The 19994-nt window shown below is 41.7% G+C and overlaps 1 protein-coding gene across 4 annotated transcripts in view; it reads left to right on the forward strand.

Annotated features, from left to right (window-relative positions):
- The first annotated feature begins 523 nt into the window (after window positions 1-523).
- The window catches only part of gc2 (guanylyl cyclase 2), a 26751-nt gene continuing 7280 nt past the window's right edge, over window positions 524-19994 (forward strand). For 2 of the 4 annotated variants that reach the window (XM_080485939.1, XM_080485938.1), the window contains exons 1-23: window positions 524-770; window positions 1539-1991; window positions 3381-3509; window positions 3588-3767; window positions 5005-5122; window positions 6594-6895; window positions 6966-7097; window positions 8015-8118; window positions 8230-8348; window positions 9126-9210; window positions 9305-9401; window positions 9804-9923; window positions 10106-10186; window positions 13357-13533; window positions 14575-14731; window positions 14825-14974; window positions 16630-16778; window positions 16864-17027; window positions 17420-17612; window positions 17686-17860; window positions 18873-18971; window positions 19196-19290; window positions 19360-19445. In XM_080485939.1, the coding sequence (XP_080342065.1) occupies window positions 1602-1991; window positions 3381-3509; window positions 3588-3767; window positions 5005-5122; window positions 6594-6895; window positions 6966-7097; window positions 8015-8118; window positions 8230-8348; window positions 9126-9210; window positions 9305-9401; window positions 9804-9923; window positions 10106-10186; window positions 13357-13533; window positions 14575-14731; window positions 14825-14974; window positions 16630-16778; window positions 16864-17027; window positions 17420-17612; window positions 17686-17860; window positions 18873-18971; window positions 19196-19290; window positions 19360-19445 (3302 nt within the window). In that variant the 5' untranslated portion in view covers window positions 524-770; window positions 1539-1601. The remainder of the gene's footprint in view (window positions 771-1538; window positions 1992-3380; window positions 3510-3587; window positions 3768-5004; window positions 5123-6593; window positions 6896-6965; window positions 7098-8014; window positions 8119-8229; window positions 8349-9125; window positions 9211-9304; window positions 9402-9803; window positions 9924-10105; window positions 10187-13356; window positions 13534-14574; window positions 14732-14824; window positions 14975-16629; window positions 16779-16863; window positions 17028-17419; window positions 17613-17685; window positions 17861-18872; window positions 18972-19195; window positions 19291-19359; window positions 19446-19994) is intronic. The other 2 variants (XM_080485941.1, XM_080485940.1) reach the window with 1 other exon arrangement.

A 19994-nucleotide genomic window follows, 5' to 3' on the forward strand; every position in this document is an offset into this window, starting at 1 on the left:
TGCAAATAATAACAGAATCAAGACACAAATGAATAAAATACACAAAGTCCATAATAAGATAAAAAATGATTGAAAGTAAAATATTAATGAATGAATCAATAGTTAATATAGAATACCCCATCTTTAAATCAATTACGTTGTGTACAATATCCAGTTTAAACAAATTGCACAGATTGTACTCTTGCCTTGAGCTTTTATTTTTCTTTTAAATATTATTTAAAAAAATATATATTTGACATCAAATTCTCACAATGAACATCAGTAACCATGAGTATATGATACAGGTGACGGCTACACAGCAGCAACCAAGTATGCCTCAATATGAGGGATTTCTTATCTTTTGATTATATTTTAATGACCTGAATCAGGTTTGTATGAAAATCTAAATGTTTAAATGCTGGTTGTGATGCTACGGTGATAATAATGACCATCATTCTCAAACGTGCTGCTCAGTCTGTTCATCCTACAGCCGCAAAGATCCTGATTGGATTTGATATAATCTGACAGGATGGGTCACACCATTGTTCCAGGTCGTCACACGCACAGATACATGAACTACATGGACCCAGCGGTGAACTTTACATGGATGTGTTCTCATTAATGGAGAGTGTTTTCACCGGTAGACTGAAGAGATCATTGAGGGGAAACTCCAGCAGAGATTTTGGACGCAAACCAACAGATCTGTGAGGAAAGGTGTGGTTACTGCATCGCAGTGCTGCAGAAGATCTGCCTGGGAGAGACTGAACACTAATCCATCTTATCAATGCATGGTAGGAAACCTCTTCTATGAACCATTATAATGGACGTAAAACAGCTGCATGTACAAAAAGGCCTAGAAAGAAGGTCTAAAGATGAAACATTCTGTAGATGTGACTGAAGCTGCCCACATTCAGACATTCTTACAGATGTGAAAATGTGTTCAATAATACAATAAGCCACACTAACTTTTAAGACCACACAGTAGTTAAAACCTGTGATATTTTGCATAAGAAAAATCTCTTAAATTTCTTTATTACTGAAAGTCACTACAAATTAATACAATGTTAAAAATGTTTTTAATACATTTAATAAGATACATTCTTTTTATTTTATTGTAGATTTTTTAAAAACCTTTTATGTGTATATATGTATGTTTGTTTATTTATGTATTTATTTATTTATCAATCTATCTATCTATTTATTTATTCATTCATTTATTCATGCTTTACCTCATGAAAACAGCTCATGAACGCTGAAAGTTGAAAGGTCTCAAAATGATCCTGCCTCATTTACCTCAATAAACATCAAATGGGATTGCCGGTCATTTCAGACCACTCTCGGGAAAAAACCCCTGAAGAAAACAGTACAAATTACCACCAATACACAATAATATTTCATGTCTTTAGGTGTAGGTTTTGCTATGAATCAATAAAGCCTTGAATATAATAATAAATCTCCATGTAACCACTGTAACTCCTCTCCAGCTGCTGAAGCTTCATGCGAAAATGAAGAGAGTCAATATAAAAGTGGAGGAAAGTAAAGATTCTTTGTAATTTCAGGACAGGAGCACCTACACATTCACCTTCTGACCATCTTCACCCTCCGACCCGTGACCTCTTAGAATGCGACCTCGGCATGGAGCTGTCACTGTTCCCCCTCCAACATGGAGGCAGACAACAGAACCCTCCTCTGACCACCACCCATCCCCCACTTCCGCCGCTCATCCATCTGACTCCTCCTCCGCTCCTTCACCCCACCGTCCTCCATCTTCCTCGGACCTTCTGTTCCTTCCAGGCCTCCCATCATTCCTCTTGGTTCTCCTCTCCTGCCCCTGGTTCCTCGCGTGCCCAGCCCAGGCCTTGTGGTTTCGGGTCGGGGTGGTGGGACCCTGGGGGTGTGACCCCCTCTTCGCTAAGGCTCTGCCCAGTGTGGCGGCTCAGCTCGCTGTCAACCGCATCAACAGGGACCCGTCGCTGGCCTACGCTGCCACGTTCGACTACACCGTGCTGCAGGTCCGTCCACACTGACCTCCAATCTGCAAAACAGTAACCTTTAAGATTTCCTGCTACTTATACCAACACAGATACTATTTCCTGTCATCCTCGTTCACTTTTGTAATTACATTTGAAAATGTTGGCGTAACCATCCAGAATACAATGCAAGGATGGCAATTCAGAGTCAGAGTCAGAGTCAGAGTCAGAGTCAGAGTCAGAGTCAGAGTCAGAGTCAGAGTCAGAGTCAGAGTCAGAATCAGAATCAGAATCAGAGTCAGAGTCAGAGTCAGAATCAGAATCAGAGTCAGAGTCAGAATCAGAATCAGAATCAGAATCAGAGTCAGAGTCAGAGTCAGAGTCAGAGTCAGAGTCAGAGTCAGAGTCAGAGTCAGAGTCAGAGTCAGTCAGAGTCAGAGTCAGAAGAAACTGTTTTTGTGAGAGATTCTGGTCCTGATGAACCAAAGTCTCCGGCCAGAGGGGGGTGATTGATTTAATGAAACTGATTTATTGATTCTTCTTTTTAAAAGATGCTGTGAAGCATTTGGGGTAATTACTAATAGATTTTATTGAGCTATATATTTTTCTATATTGTTATTTCATTATATGTTTTTTAATATATTTGATTTAATATTTATGCATTTATTTATTATTGAGCTGTATTTTTTGTTTTGTAATTGTAATATATCTTATTTTATTACAATTTAATATATTTTATTTTAATAATTTTTTTAATTATATTCAATTCAATTCAACTTTAATTATATAGCACCAAATAAAATAAAATCAAGTCATTTTAGGGCACTGTTAAGAGAAAACCCAACGATTCCACATGAGCAGCCATTAAGCGACTGTGGAAAGGAAAAAAAAACTGTTTTTATAGGAAGAATCCTTTGAGGAGCCAGACTCAGAGGTGGCGGCTTTCTGCTATTCTGGATTTATTTTATTCTATTTTATTAAGAGTCACAGCACCTCAATAGATTTATTTCTGTTTCAAAACAAATTGTGAACTGTTGCAATTCAATTGAATGGATTTCAATTGAATTTGATTTAATTTCATGTATAATGACATTGAATGAGAATATGTGAATGTGAATATAATTACTTAAGTCAACCAGTGTTCATCATAAAGACCTTTAAATGATTTAGATTCATTTTTATTTTTAAATTATTTTGTGGCAGCGCCAGTCAATATAACCAGTCAGTACCAGTCAATATAACTGAAACCAAAAAAGTCTAACACGCAAATTCATTTCATGCAATCTTATCTTGATTTTGCTTGATTCTAATTTATTAGATTTCATAAAGATTTGTTTATTTGACGAAGCACTAACTTGAGCTCTTCCATTTCCTTTTCGCTGCCTTGCTTCCTGCACTAGCAGCTAACAGATTGGTGTGGTTCTTCCTCAGGAGCCATGTGAGACTTCCCGGGCGCTGGAGGCGTTCCTTGGTTTCCACACTAAAGCCTCGGGGTTCATCGGACCGGCCAACCCCGGATACTGTGACGCTGCATCCATGTTGAGCAAAGGCTGGAACAAAGTGAGCCGGCGTACTGAGGACATGGACATGTTTCCTCTTGGAGTTGTCCCTCTTTTCACCCTTGCTTCATTGCTCCAGGCTCTATTTCCGTGGGGTTGCGTCGGCTACGAGTTGGACGACGTTCGGAGTCACCCGACCATCGCCCGCTCCACGGCGAGGCCGACATGGGTACTAGTCAGCATCATGAGCTACTTCCGCTGGGCTCACTGTGCCGTCATCTCGTCCTCGGAGGACATCTGGGTGGACACTGCCACGAGGGTTCGTCTTCTCTTCACTTAAGCCCCAAGTTTAGATGAGCAGGTTTGCTGGTTTGAGTTGATTTTCAGAGGAGGAACCAAGTCATTGTTCAGCAAGTCAAAGTCGAGTTTCAAGTCTTTGTGCTCGAGTCTCGAGTCGAGTCCAAAGTCAAGTTCTGAGTCGAGTCGGAAGTCTAAACAGTCAAGTCTCGAGTAAAACCCGCATCTAGACACTTGAGTCCCGAGTCACGTTTTGAGTCAAGTTTAGACAGTCGAGTCCTGAGTCTAAATAGTCGAGTCTTGAGTCTAATCCGGAGTCGGGTCGCGAGTCTAAACAGTCGAGTCCCGAGTTGAGTTGTGAGTCGAGTCCCGAGTCTAAATAGTAGAGTCTCGAGTCGAGTCCTGAGTCTAAACAGTCGAGTCCTGAGTCGAGTCTCGAGTCAAACCCGAGTATGGACAGTCGGTCCTGAGTCGAGTCCCGAATCTAAACAGTTGAGTCTCGAGTCGAACCCGAGTCTAGACAGTCGGGTCCCGAGTCTAGAATGTTGAGTACCAAGTTGAAACCCGAATCTAGACAGCCAAGTCCTGAGTCGAATCCCAAGTCAAGACAGTCCAAGTCCTCAACTTTTTTCCTCAAGTCCTAAAAAAGTAATTTAAAAAATGACCAGCAGAGGCACTGATCAGGACATTTTTAACTGAGGTATCTATACTCTTGTGAGATGTGAGCTTGTAGTTACACTATTTCCACAATATTTGTCTGTCAAACACAACCAAGTGTAACAAATTTAATGCCCCACTCTGAAGACACTTTTACACTTTGAATAAAACAAAACAAAATAAAATAAAATAAAATAAAATAAAATAAAATAAAATAAAATAAAATTTAATTTAATTTAATTTAATTTAATTTAATTTAATTTAATTTAATTCAGAATTGATACATTAGGGTTCCAGAAACCCTGTGACAGGCGACTTATTCAGGGTGTATCCTGTCCTCGAACATAGTACGCTGAGATTGGCTCCAGAGCCGGATGGATGGATGGATGGATGAATGGATGGATGGATGGATGGATGGATGGATGGATGGATGGATGGATGGATGGATGGATGGATGGATGGATGGATGGATGGATCCAGAAACCCTCTGCTGCAGTCATTTTGTGCCAGAGATAATAACCAATACCTTGAACTTGAATAAAGGAACAAAAGTTGAAGAAATAGTATTTGTATTTTGATGCATGTCTTTGTGTCTCCTCCAGGTGGCGGACTCCCTGAGGAGCCACGGGTTTCCCGTCAGACTGGTCAGTTTTATGGAGAACACGCCTCACGGCATCAGAAGGACTCTGGCCAAACTCCGCAAAATGAGAGAGATACGAGGTCGGGGAAGATTCACCTGGAAGATCTTGGTTACTGTCTCAATTTGAGTCAAAGTTTTTAGGGTTTTTCTTTTGCCAATCTTGAACTCGATATCAACAATGTGAACCAGCCAGTATCCATAAGCTTTATGATACATGTCTGCTAATGGCTTCATGTTGATAGTTTATCACAGCTGTTGTGTTGGAACAACTTCAAATTGCCATTAGTTGTTGGTCATTTATTTCAAGAAACATTAAAGTCTAGATCATCCTCCATCTACAGCAGGGGTGTCAAAATCATCTTAGTTTAGAGGTCATATACAGAAAAGGTAAAGCAGTGCCATAATAACTTTTAAATGTAAACTTTAAGGTCTTTCTTTGTTGTGGTGCAGAGTATACGTGATGAAGACGTCTAGATTTTCACAAAAACAAATGATTGCTAAGGAAAGCGACTACAATCTCAATGTCAAGCCAACTTTAATGACACATCCTGGTGCAAAATACAGTGAAATGTCCATAAAACTTCTCCTATAGCTGCTGCATTATGTCACCCTGGCAGCGCGGTTTTGAGGTTTGATACCAACGAGGTCTCGATCTTTCATGGCAGCATCACTGATATCTCAGCTCGGGTCTTGGTGTTGTGTTGTGTCCTCTTAAGAAATTTGTTTAAAAAAGTATTTTTTATTTGCATACCACAAGGATTTTCAAAAATGGCCAAATCTCCAGGCTGAAAACTTAATAAAGTGAAACAGCCAGAATAGCTGGAATTTCCCCCAAAATGAATTAAATAGCTAGAATTACTTAAAAATTACAATAAAAATAAATAAATATATATGTGTGTGTGTGTGTGTGTGCGTGTGTGTGTGTGTGTGTGTGTGTGCAATGCTGTAAAAATAAATTAAATACAGTAAAAATGGTAACACTATAATGATTGAAATTATGAGAGCAGGGCTTTTTTCAGGAAAACCACAAATTAGAATCAGTTGATGAAAAGGTAAAGACAGAAAAAGGGAAAAAGAAGAAAAAAAGGGAAAAATTAAAGGAGAACAAAAGAATGAAAAAATAGCTAATGTCGCTAAAACTGCTCCAACCACAAGAAAACACGCCACGGCTCTGAAAAGTTAAATAGCTAAAGTGGCTAAAATAACAAAGATACTTAAAATAGATTAAGCGAGAAAATCCATTTTAAAAAAAGATGAAAAATCTCTCAAAATGGCTACAAGAGCTAAAAATGAAGTCTATCTAAATTGTACCTGTGACGCTTTATGAATGCAACCTAAAGTTTTCATTGTGTAGCAATGTTTTAAGAAGTTTTTTCTTCATTTCAGAGAATTTACAGACTAATATTATTTGTGGAAAATTGCAAAAACAGCTTTTTGGGTGATTAAAGTTGCAGAACAACTGCGATAGAAGGAGACTGTCACTATATAATGAAGTAGTACTTCTGAAAACCTTCCACAACACTGTTAATCATGTGATGCTCCTCACTCCAGTGGTGATACTCTGCATGCACTCGGCGCTGATTGGCGGTGACGCCCAGAGGCTCCTGCTGGAGACGGCCTACGACATGCAGATGATCGACGGCTCGCTGGTGTTCCTGCCTTACGACACGCTGCTCTACAGCCTCCCCTACCGCAACGCCACCCACACGGCCTTCAAGAGCAACAAGAAGCTGCAGCGGGCCTACGACGCCGTCCTCACCGTCACTGTCGACTCACCCGAGATGTCTTTCTACGACGCCTACCAGGAGGCCATGGAGAGGGGCGAGGTGGCAAGGACGATGAAACCCCGGCAGGTGATCACCAAGGAGTCTAAATGGCTTGATGTTGGTTTGATGGAAACTGAGTTCTCTGTGTGTGCTGCAGGTTTCTCCTCTGTTTGGTACCATCTACAACTCTGTGCTGTTCATGGCGCACGCCGTACGTCGGGTCCGGGAGTCCGGGGAGGGGATGTCTGGAGGAAACCTGGCAAGACGCACTCACAACCTGGACTTCCAGGTCCTGACGGAGCCCCATTATTACATGAGTGACATAAATCCTGACAGACGTTTACCTGGAATTAAAATTAAAACAGAGCAAATATATAGTGAAATCATTTTAAATCTGTTCATTTTTCTAACAGGTGCGACTATTACAGGACATTTACAACCTACAACATTTTTCAAAGTAAAAGCATCTAACTAGTGTTTGATTTTAGGAAGATCAAATAAATAAAGTCCTTAGTAGGCTATTGAGCCTCTTAACAACAGCCCTAATATTAAAAAATTACAAACAAAATGATACACTAACAGGAGAAGCACTTAGCATTTAGCTAATCTACTCAAACTCTATAAACCACTTTGGAAAATAAAACACTACCCTGATTATGTGACGCTGCGTGTTTCCTCATGGTTAGAGAAGTTTTAACTTGACTAGTAACTATTTCCTCCTTTCCCTCTTCCTTTCTTATTTTCCCTCTTTATTAGTCTGATCCTTTTTCTTTATTTTCGTTTTTTCTTTTCCTGAGGAAAACACTAACATTACTAATTATTATACGAGCAATTTTAATCATTTTCATTTAATCATTGTTATGGTATTTTATTATCATTATCATCATTATCATTATTATCATCATTATTATTAGAGTAGTTTAAGCTATCTTATCATTTGTTTGGTAACTCCAGCTATTCTGGCAGGTTTCGTTGTTTTAATTCTGTTGTTTTTAGCTTACATTAGACCATTTTTGACAATCAGTGTGGCACACAAATAAAATAAAAAATAGATTTTTACTTTTGACACATTCCAGAGTTCACAGCCCAGCTTTCCTTTAAATTTGATTTGAACGATATTAGTAAATAAATATTAGTGAGTAAATCTTTTCTAGTGCAACAAATGAGGAAGACTAAATGAAAACATCCAGCCGTTTTCCACCTCAGGGATTCAGTCACCAAGTCAAGACCAACAGCTTTGGAGCGGCCATGTTGGATTACCTCGTACTGGACACAGACGGATTGTCCTTGACGCTGAGGCCGACGTACAGGTACAGGATGAGCTGGACGAGACCCAGCAAATCAATACTTACCACAGACCAGAGGAGTGACAGATAACTTGAAAGACTGCAGAATAAAAATGATTCTCTGATTGTTGACAGGGTCGACATGGAGGTGGGCATGGTTCACTTCCTGGGTCGGGACATCCATTTCCCCAGAGGTCATGGACCGAGGAAGGACGCCTCCTGCTGGTTCACTCCTGGAATAATCTGCTCAGGGGGTGAGGAGCAAACACATTTATATATACTGTATATAGATAACATCGATCCATGATATATAGCACTAAACATGGAGTATTCCAAATTTGATTTATTCATCTTTTTAGGCTTTCTGATGTGAAAATACTGAAAATGGTCACCAGAAAATATTTGCAGCTCAAAAATGGCTTTTTCATACACAAATTTAAACTTATTTTGTTAGACTGCTTAAAATCTCCTGTTTTTTGTGTTGTTGTTGTTTTTTTTGTCATTTTCTTTATTTGGAACCACTTAACAACAAAGACAGAAATTTCATCCTAAAATACAGACATGAGAAGTGATCCTTCTCTCTTTTTTTGCTCCTCCTAATTCAATTTAATTCAATTAATTCCATTTTGTTTTCCTTATTTTTAACTTATCAACTAAATGTGGCTCTTCAAACTATCTTTTTAAAATTTAGATTTATCAATCCTAAGGATTGCTGGACTTTTTAATTTTTTTTTAATGCTGTTATCATGCAACAGGCAGATAAGCAAGGCTCATTTAGAATTTACAAGCTATTATCCATTATAATCTGGCTCCTGTCGAGACCTGCCTGTTAACTGCTTTTAATGCTTAGCACAAACCTGTTTCTTTTATTGTGTGTTTTTATGACAGTTTTCATGATGTTTCTCGATTTAATGCTTGCTAATTTTATAATTATGTAAAGTGTCTTTGAGTTTCTTAAAAAGCACTATACAAATAATATTTATTATTGCTATTATTATCTTAACATGAGTTCTTGAACTTTACCTGTTTAGGTGTGGATCTGTTCTCCACCATCAGCGTGTTCCTCGGAGCGATCGCTGCATCAGTGTTTGCTCTGACTCTCATTTACTGTATCAGGTAAAACGCCAGTCGGATTTGTTTTGAAATCATTTTTACCGAACGGAAATATAAGTGTAGAATGATCAGTTTATTTGAATGTCTTGGGCTCTAGGCGACGCATCCATCAGATCCGGCTGCTCAGAGGTCCTAACAAGATCCTCCTCACTCTGGCTGATGTAACTTTTATAAACCCGTCACTAAGCAACAAGGTCAGTTGCTGTCCAGCACCTTTCTATGTGACCACCCCCCCCCCACGACCTTTGATCCCCATGATAATAATGCCACTTCAACATGTGGCATATCAGAGAACAGGGAATTGAAAACTGAACTTTTTTTCTGTTGGTTTAATATCAATCAGATTAAAATTGACCGCGTTATGACAAACTGGACCTTTTCGTGACCGCGACCTTGACCTTTGACCTAACCACTCTCAAAATTTAAAGAAACCCTCTTTGGATAAAGACAAATCTTCCTTGTAACTCTAATGCAATTCGGGTAAAACAATTTTGCGAAAAGTTGGTAAAATACATACATACATACATACATGCGGACAAAAACACAACCTTTGCTGTTGGCGAATGTAATAATTGTGTTCACTTTCCTCCCCGCAGAAGCTGAGTATGGACGAGAGCAGGGCGAGCGGCATGAAGAGCGTCTCTGAACGCAGCGTTGCCTCAGTCTCCACCCAGTCTCCAGCCACCTACGAAAACTCCAACGTTGTCATTTTTGAGGTCAGTCAGAGATCCAACATTGAGGTGTTTAGATACTCGGGTGAGCAATTTCTTCCAGGAGAAGATCCACATTTGTTTCATACGAGGAAAATGATCACTGATATATTATATTTATAGTAGCAGATGTTGAGCATAATACCTTGAAATCATAACTGTTAGTGTCTTGTGCTTGTCTTCACCAGGGTGACTGGGCTTGGCTGAAGAGACTTCCTGATGGCATGTTTAGGAGCATCAACCCAAAAACCAGCACAGTGTTCGAGCTGGTGAGAAACTCTGTTACAGCTTAAACATTAATCAGGTTATAGCTTTATGCCATTAATGAATAGGTGGAGGCTGCATAATTTAACCAGATTGTACTACTTCTAGAGCCAGACTTGTGTGCTAGCAACAATGTTGACACAGAGATTACTACATTGGTCTATAACAGGGGTCCCCAAACTTTTTCCTGAGGGCCATATAACTTTTCCCTTCTCTGATGGGGGCCGGGGTCAGTTTGTAAAAGAAAAAGTGTGACGATCGCAGGGGTGCCTCAACATAAAGAAATTATTGTTTTCCAGAAAGCCACACATAACCAAATAACCCTTTCTGGGTTCTTCACAGAAAAAAATGTCAGGAAATATATAATAGCACTATTTATGAAATAAAAAATAACCAAATAACCCTCCCTGAGTTCTTCACAGAAAAAAGTCCATGGAACATTAACTTTCTGTTGTGCCTTGCACAATCCTAACAGGTAAAAGTTCAGCCCTAAAATGTTGATATCTTTCAAACCAGACCTTCTTAAAAAGCAAAAAAATGTAGGTAGGTGTAAAATGTAATATGTAATATATAACAAAAAACATACAGTCTTGATTTTTATTTTGCCACATGTGGCTCTTTAGCTCCACTGTAATGGCTCCCTGAAACTGTAAGAAAATGTAACATTTGCACCTTTATTTTATTTGCACATTGTACTTTTTTTTTTTTTTTTTCAAAGACTCTTATCTTCTGGCTAAAAATATCTGAAACAAGGTAAAGCAGCCAAATTGGCTGAAATTGGCAGAACAATTTTCAATTTCTAAATCCTGAAAGAGTCAAATTATTTAAAATAAGTAAAAATGACAAAAACAAAAAAGAGAAAACTTCTAAAATAGCTAAAACAGATGAAAAAAATGACAAAAGTAGCCTCAAATTAACAAGTAGTTGGTACTACTACATCTACAATGGTTTGAAAACAGATAGAAAATACCCCACAACAAAATAATCATGTCTGAGGTTCTCAATTGTAGTCATTATCGATCAATAGAGCAGCAAAGTTTGAAACAACAAAGTTTGTTCTCTCCTTCAGTGTATTGGGGTTTATGGTTGGTTATTAGCATATAATTACTGGAAGTAATGGATTACTAAAAGTAATAAATCACTGGAAGTAATTTATGAAAAATTGAAGTTATTAATGGAAGTCAACTGTCATATACTCATTAACAACTCCTAAAGTAATTGAATGATTACTTTAAAAATGAAAAAAATGAAAAATTATCAAAAATAATTTTTCATAAAAAATAATTATTAATTTGCATAAATTTCTTATTTATGTATTAATAATAAATCGGGGCACCACCAGATAAACTGGAAATAGCTAATACCAAAATACCAGTCTCGTTTGTAAAAAGTGTATTTAAGTTAGTTAATATTTCTGCATAAAATATAACAATATTAAATATATTGGAAGGTGTGAGATCCGAGCACAGACTGTTACAAACCAGTGAATTGTCAACAATAAATACACAATAATCACCAAGAAGCGTACAATTCAGCTGACAGGCGTTTATTAATGAAAATGTATTAATTCATAAATAATTCGGAAATCATCTCATAAATCAACACATTCAAATAGCAAACGACATCTAACACGGAGATCTAATCTATTAAACAGCAAACACTATGTACAAAGAGTGTGTGTGTGTGTGTGTGTGTGTGTGTGTGTGTGTGTGTGTGTGCGCGTGCGTGCGTGCGTGCGTGCGTGCGTGCGTGCGTGCGTGCGTGCGTGCGTGCGTGCGTGCGTGACGAGGGGGTGTGATGACTCGCTCTTTCTGGGGACGCGACGGTTGCTTAGCGGCCAGATAAACAAGATGTCCGTCGAGCGCGCGTGCGCGAGGGCGGTCTCGGAGCGAGTTAGTCTACCGAGGGCGTAACGAACATGCGGTTCCGTTGGCCCGGTTCTGATCACCAGAGTCCTAAGGGGAGGTCGGGTCCTGCAGTTAGAACTCCTGTGATCAAAACAGATCTGCTCTGCAGCAGCTGACATGCAGTAGTGTGTGACCTTATCTCGAGCTGATAAGTGGGGTGCTGCGGGTTAGTGAAAGAGGAGGGAGAGATGAGAGAGGATGAAGACAAGAGAAAGACAGAGAAATCTGTGAGGCTCGGTTCTGAACCCTGGTTCCTCCACACAGAGCTCCCAGTGGGCCTGGAGCTCACTTGGACCTCTGGTTCTGAGGTGGAAAACCAGCGTTCTGGACTTAGTGCGCGTGAATGCGCATACACAAACAACGTGAAAGGCTGCTGCCTTCTGAGCGGCACATGGAAACACATTGCATTTTCAACAGAACATCATTCTAACTATTCTCTGCCCAGACAAACGCTCTCACCCTGATAGTTCTTTGGTTCTGGACAGCACCGTCCATGGTGCTGTTGGTTCTGGGAGGCGGTGGTAACTGGTTGTTACCGGGTCTTAATTTCAGCGTCCTGAAATTCAGAGGCCTGGCTCCAGCTGCAGGAGTGCAACTGAGAGGATGATCTTGGGAGGAGACGACACTGGCTCTGGTCTCCAGAATCTCCCAAAAACAGGAAAAATAGCGGAAAACAGAAGATGTAGTCCAAACTGGGTCCTGCTCGTCCAGCGGGCTGGCGTTGGTGGTTCTTCTGTTCTTTTGCCCTCTTTACCATCCTGAGGAGGGAGAGATGTTTCTCCCTCCATGGTCGGATTGAACAGCTAAGAGCTTTGATAGAACGTGAGTCTCATCAACTTGGGTTTGGACCCCTGTGGTGATTCAAGCGTCCTCATTGGCCACTTCCGGGGTCTGGCTCGCTCCCCTGCTGTTTTATGGCCTATCCATTGTTGTGGTGTTTTCTTTCGGGGGAGCAACCTGGAGAAACAGCTCACTGAAGCTCTGGAGGAGTTCATGGAATCCTCAGGCCCCAACAAGTGTCTTTTCAAAAAGTATCAAAATGGAATCTCAAATATCTTGAGGGTCTCTACAATACGCACATAGACAAACAGAGGCAGAATGGATTTCTTCCAGTTAGTTTTTTTAATTAAAAAAAAACATAGGTTGATGTCTTCTTTTGTGGCCTGTCGAGACTGTTCAACTAATACCACTTTTGGTGGAACATACATGTGGGGTTTTTTCTTGGTTCATTTGAACTTAATGATGGTCAAGGTGTTTCTTTCCTGCAGATGAAGGACATGCGTCAAGAGAACGTTAACCCCTTCCTGGGCTTCTTCCATGACTGTGGCGTGTTTGCCATCGTCACTGAGTTTTGCTCCCGGGGCAGCCTGGAGGACCTGCTGCTCAACGAAGACGTCAAACTCGACTGGATGTTCAAGTCGTCTCTGCTTCTGGATCTGATTAAGGTGGACAAGCACAAAGACAATTATGACATGTTTTGAAGAGTTTAATGTAATAATAATAATATTACATTTTATTTGATGGTGCCTTTCCCGGCACTCAAGGACACCATACAATCATACATTTACAACGGTGGATTAAAAACAGTAAAAACATCACAAGACTCAGGGCAAATGACATGAGAGAGAAAAGGCAGTTTTGATGAGTTTTGAGTTGAGATGAGGAATGAGTCCAGGTTTCTCAGTTGGGGAGGAACTGACAGAGCGACTGAAAGCTCTGCTCCCCGTAGTGGTGAGACAGGTGGAGAGGAAAGAGAGGCGAATGGTGGAAGAGGATCTGAGGGAATGGAAGGAATGGAAACATGGAGGAGATCAGATAGATATGGAGGGACGAGGTTGTGAATGGCCTTGAATGTGAGGAGGAGGATTTTGAATTGGATGTGGAACTGAACCGGGAGCCAGCGGAGCTGATGGAGGACTGGAGTGGTGTGGTGGATGGAGGAGCTGATGAAGGACTGGAGTAATGTGGTGGATGGAGGAGCTGATGGAGGATGGGGTGATGTGGTGGATGGAGGAGCTGATGGAGAACTGGAGTGATGTGGTGGATGGAGGAGCTGATGGAGGACGGGGTGATGTGGTGGATGGAGGAGCTGATGGAGGACGGGGTGATGTGGATGAAGGAGCTGATGGAGAACTGGAGTGATGTGGTGGATGGAGGGAGTGCGAGTTGCAGTTTATGGAGGGATTGTCAAAGAGGCCGAAGAGGAGAGAGTTACAGTAATCCAAGTAACGAGGCTGTGGACTAAGATGGCGGCGGGGTGGTGGGAGGGGCAGGGATGATTTACATTTCGTAGATGGAAGTAGGCAGACTGGGTAACGTGAGACTGTGAGACTGGAAAGATAGAGTGCTGTGGAGGATGAAACCCAGACTCTTAACCTGGGGGAGGGTGAAATGGAAGAGTTGTCAAAGTTGATAGAGAAGCTGCTGGTTCTAGATAAAGTGGACTTGAATGTACTTAACTGAGTGTGGTTGGTTTTCCCTGTCAGGGTATGAAATACCTCCACCACCGTGGAGTGTGTCACGCTCGTCTGAAGTCCCGTAACTGTGTGGTGGATGGACGATTTGTCCTCAAGCTCACGGATTACGGCTATAACGAAGTCCTGGAGTCTCAGCGGTTCCGCTATGTGGAACCGCGCCCAGATGGTGAGTCAGGTTGTGTGCCAAATTCACACAATGCATTGATGACTGATGGATGATTTGTATGAGTTACCACAAAGTCACTTTTGTGCATTGCAGAATTACTGTGGACATCTCCAGAGATTCTTAGAAGCGGGCAGCCGGGACTTCATGGGACTCTACCGGCTGACGTGTACAGCTTCGCCATCATCATGCAGGAGGTGGTGGTCCGAGGACCCCCCTTCTGCATGCTGGACCTCTCTGACATAGGCAAGATACCAAATGTTTTTCTTTTATTGAAAGGTTTGAACGGATTGTCATGATTTTCATTGGGGTCGTGAATCTTGATCAGATAACACGAGCGCAGGGGCTGCACAGACTCGGTTTAGTGAAAGAGGGGGATGAGAAAGGGGGGAGAGAAGAGAAAGACAGAGAATTCAGGCGAGGTTCGATTCTGCAACCCGGTTCTCCACACAGAGCTCCCAGTGTGCCTGGAGCTCACTTGGACCTCTGGTTCTGAGCAGGAAAACCCGAGCCTTGGACTTGGTTGGTGCACGTGAACGTGCGTACACAAACATATGGGCCGTCGTGGCCTTATCAGCGGCACATTAAAACATATTGCATGTTAGCTTCATGCTAATCTAACAATTTCTGCCCAGACAAAAGCTCTTACTGTCCGTGGTGCTGTGTTGGACAGCATCGTCCGTGGTGCTGTGCAGTTCTGTGAGGCTGCAGTAACTGGTTGTTACCGGGTCTGAATTCAGCGTCCTAAATTCGGAGGCCTGGCCTCAGCTGCAGAAGTGGACAGTGAGGCAGCTGAAGGAGGAGAGGAGACGCTGGTTCGAGTCTCCAGAATCCCCCCAAAAAAAGGAAAAAGGGAAAAGAGAAGAAGTAGTCCAAACTGTGTCCTGCTCGTCCAGTGGGTTGGCGTTGGTTCTGTCCCTTGGACCTACTTACTGCTCTCTTTACCATCCCGAGGCAGCAGAGACGTGTGTCCCTCTCGGTGGCTGGGATGAGAAGCGGAGGACAGTTGGTAGGAAAGGAGTTTCACCAAGTTGAATTTTGGACCCTTGTGGTATCTGGGTCGGGTTCGACCATTACCATTTTTTACCAACCTGGGGGTTGGGAACTCTCTGGGGTCTTTGTCTTGCTCCCTGCTGTTTTATGGCCCTGGTGTTTCTCCTCTGTCAGAAAAACTGCTTGGAGGAGTTCAATGGAATCTTAAGCCCAACACTACTCTTCCATAGTTTTACCATATTTGATGTACTATAAGGATTATTAATGGAGCAGGATACAAGCACCACAATTTGTTATTTCAAAGCAACCTGCTACCAGGAAATGTTCAAAATTATTTATTGAGAGAGAAGGAGTTCATATTCTAAGGGGACAATATTTTAATGTGTGTACAACAAGGAGAACACTTTGTATTTCTATATGTGGATTGAAACTGAGGACAGTCTGAATGTGGACCAGAAAATGTATCTTCATATAATAGTTCTAACATATTAAAAATGATTATTAATTAATTGGAAGCTAAAAATTATATATAATTTATGGAGAGGGGGTGGGATTTAATAAGGTATACCTCTTCCCTTTCCTTTTCGTACATGCAACCTGAGTATATTATTCTGCTGTACAGATTCACTGTTTGCTGGTGAAATATTTTTGGTTGATTAGGGTGCACTGTTAACTTGGATATTTGATTTTAAGCATGTCCGAGATAAACAGAATGAATGAATGAATGAATGAATGAATGAATGAATGAATGAATAATTTTTTGGGACTTTTCGTCTTTGGTCAGGTAATTGTGTTAATTTGCAAAAATGCAACATTTAGTCAAATTTGCTTTTTCAAAGATTTAAAACTTTGGACAAACTGTGCGATCTATACTACATTGAGAGGGTTTTGTTTTTTTTGTTTTGCAGAGATTATCGAGAAGCTGTGCAAGCCCCCTCCTCTGTGTCGTCCAGTGGTGAGTCCAGACTACGCTCCGCTGGAGTGCATCCAGCTCATGAAACAATGCTGGAACGAGCAGCCAGACAAGAGGCCGAGCTTCGAAGAGATCTTTGACCAGGTTGGAATATCAGCTTGTCTCTTTAGTTGCATGTAGAGCTGTGCTGTGAGAAGGGGATTTCTGCTAGATTCTGCCGTCCTTTCAGTTCAAGAACATCAACAAAGGGAAGAAGACCAACATCATTGATTCCATGCTGAGGATGCTGGAGCAGTACTCGTCCAACCTGGAGGAGCTGATCAGAGAACGGACGGAGGAGTTGGAGATTGAGAAGCAGAAGACAGAAAAGCTGCTGACACAGATGCTTCCTCCGTAAGTCAGCGTGAACACCCATCCATCCATCCATCCATCCATTTTCTCCCGCTTATCCATTTCCGGGTCGCAGGGGTGGCAGTCTGAGGACTGTCACCCAGATCACATTGCACCTAACTGAGAACCTTAAGAACCTTCCTGCAGGTGGTGAGCCCATGGGAAGGTGGTGCCCGGCGTGGGACACGAACCCACACAGATTGCGAGTCTCATGCTCTATCAACTGAGCTAGCCGGGGGCTCAGTGTGAACACAATCATACAAAACAATGCGCTTCTCGGCAGAAACGACTCAGCGTCTTCTGTGTAGTGACACAGATTTGATTCTTTAATGTGGTGTTTTTATCCCACTACAGTGTCCTCATATTGAAATAGATGGTCTGGATTGTGTCTCCAGGTCCGTGGCAGAGGCGTTGATGGTCGGTGGGACAGTCGAACCAGAACATTTCGACCAAGTGTCTCTTTACTTCAGTGACATTGTGGGCTTCACCACGATCTCGGCCAACAGCGAGCCCATTGAGGTCGTCGACCTCCTCAATGACCTCTACACGCTCTTCGACGCCATCATCGGAAACCACGACGTTTACAAGGTGGCAGTTGTTGGATTACGGTAGAATAGTCACTGCGCAGGAATGTTCCTGACTCCTTCCAGTTTGACTTCAGGTGGAGACGATCGGTGACGCCTACATGGTCGCGTCTGGTCTTCCCGTCCCTAATGGAAACCGCCATGCGGCGGAGATTGCCAACATGTCTCTGGACATCCTGAGCGCAGTGGGGTCGTTTAAAATGAGACACATGCCTGATGTTCCTGTGAGGATCCGTATCGGGCTGCACACAGGTCAGAGAGGACAAGAACATGTCCAAATGCTTTAGAACATTTTGTGAAATTCTGATTCCAAATGCAATGTGTGACTGAATTTGATTGAGTGATTTCATTATTTTATTCTGCAACTGCACAGTTTGCAAACATTGGCAATGTTCTTTTCATAAAATCTTAATACAGGATGAATGAAAAGGCTCCAAGAAATAAGTATAAGGCCTCGTTCACCCTGCAGGGAAATGAGACCCGATTCTGATGTTTTGCTGACAGTGACTCATATCCGACCTGTTCCGTGGTCGTGTGAAAACTCCAATTCAGATTTTTTCACACAGGCCTCGATCATATGTGGTAGCAATTCCGATATTTTTTTTAAATGCGACTGCTTCGTCATTGACGTGTGACTGACATCATGGATAAGCGCCGGAGGAAGCGGCTCCGCCAAAATGTTAAAAGCTAGGCTCTCTTTTTTCCTCATCCTTCTTCTTTCCCTTGTCACGTTGTCTAGATTTTGTCAGCTTGTATTTAACAACCACTTGAGAATAGTTCTACACGCTGACCAGTGTTGCCAGATATGGTGGGTATCCCCCAATTGGGGAACCAAACTCTCTTACCTTTTAACTTTGTTTATTTCATGCATTTGTGTGTTGTGGCATGTTCTTTATTACACATTTTATAGTTTTACAGTTTTAAGGTGATTTCTACGCAGGTAGAGATTTGGGCAGTTTTTTATTGAGGTGTGTGGGTTTTACGTTGTTTGGACTGGAAACAGTGAGTCACATCTGGCAACCTGGTGCTGACCGTTGTGGCGTCCATATTTACCTCTGTCAACAGCATCTTCTGCGCTTGGGGACCCGAAACCATTCTGGGGTCTGATCACGTTCACATGGCAGTGTGATAGAGACTGAGTTTAAAATGTACAGTGAATGTGCACGCCCCAAAAATAATCTGATAATAAGACCTGCAGTGTGAATGTAGCTTGAGTCACTGTGGCCCTGCTGAAGGAGAAGTACACTCAACCTGTGTGTTGCAGGTCCGTGTGTTGCAGGTGTGGTGGGTCTCACCATGCCTCGGTACTGTCTGTTTGGAGACACGGTGACCACCGCCTCCCGCATGGAGTCCAGCGGCATGCGTAAGTCACACAGCTATGAAAAAGTAAGACTCTGGTATTTGTTTGACTGGGTGCTCATATGTTTGAAAAACACAGTTCCTTCAAGATTTGAGGGAAAAAGACTAAATGTATTTGGTTGCATGCTGACATTTTATGACTGAAATGTAATTTATAGAAATCAGAAACCTTTGCGATGTGACTAAACCTTTGAGAGCATGATATAACTGTGATTAATCTGCATGCAGCTTATCGGATCCACGTCCATGAGAGCACAGTCAAAGTCCTGCGGGAGCTGAACCTCGGCTACAAGCTTGAGCTGAGAGGCAGGACAGAAGTTCGGGTACGACGGCTCACCACATTCATCAACACGTTTGGATGAAACACGGTAGCTGACCGTCTCGTTTCACAGGGGAAAGGAATCGAGGAGACCTACTGGCTCGTAGGGAGGAATGGATTCACCAAACCTCTGCCGGTTCCCCCTGAACTCAAGTCTGGGTAGGAACAGTAATCCGCTATCCGCCACCTCTTGTCCCCTTGTTTCTAACGTGTCCCTCCATGTTTACCCCCAACGGTTTTAAGTCCTGCACTGGTTTATGCAACCAAACAATTCCTATATATGCAGCAGTGGCAGCTGGCGCTAGATTTCTTATTCTTCAATTTTAGCCAATGTTAACTTCATTTAAATCCAGAGCATTTATAAACCATATTACAACAATCTTGCCTTTTATAGATTGAGAGAGGCCTCAGTGATGGAAACTATTGTACTTTTAGACAACTAGTGAATAGAAAGCACTCATTAGGCACCACTTTTATTAACATATTTGAAAATAAATACAAGCCAATGCTTAATTAGTCCCTTTTAGAAAATTTATGTATTTTGGGGCTGCTTTACTTGAAATTACATCCTCAGGTAGATTTTCACCAACACATCTTTTAAAGCATTTTAGAATTGTACATCAAAAAATACTTTTTTTGTTTTGTTAGCTTTTTTAACCTCTTAGATGTTCCGTCATTGATAAATATCAGCATATCTGAACATTTATA

This window comes from Lipophrys pholis (assembly GCF_963383615.2).
Source record: "Lipophrys pholis genome assembly, chromosome: 18".
NCBI classification, from domain to species: Eukaryota; Metazoa; Chordata; class Actinopteri; order Blenniiformes; family Blenniidae; genus Lipophrys; species Lipophrys pholis.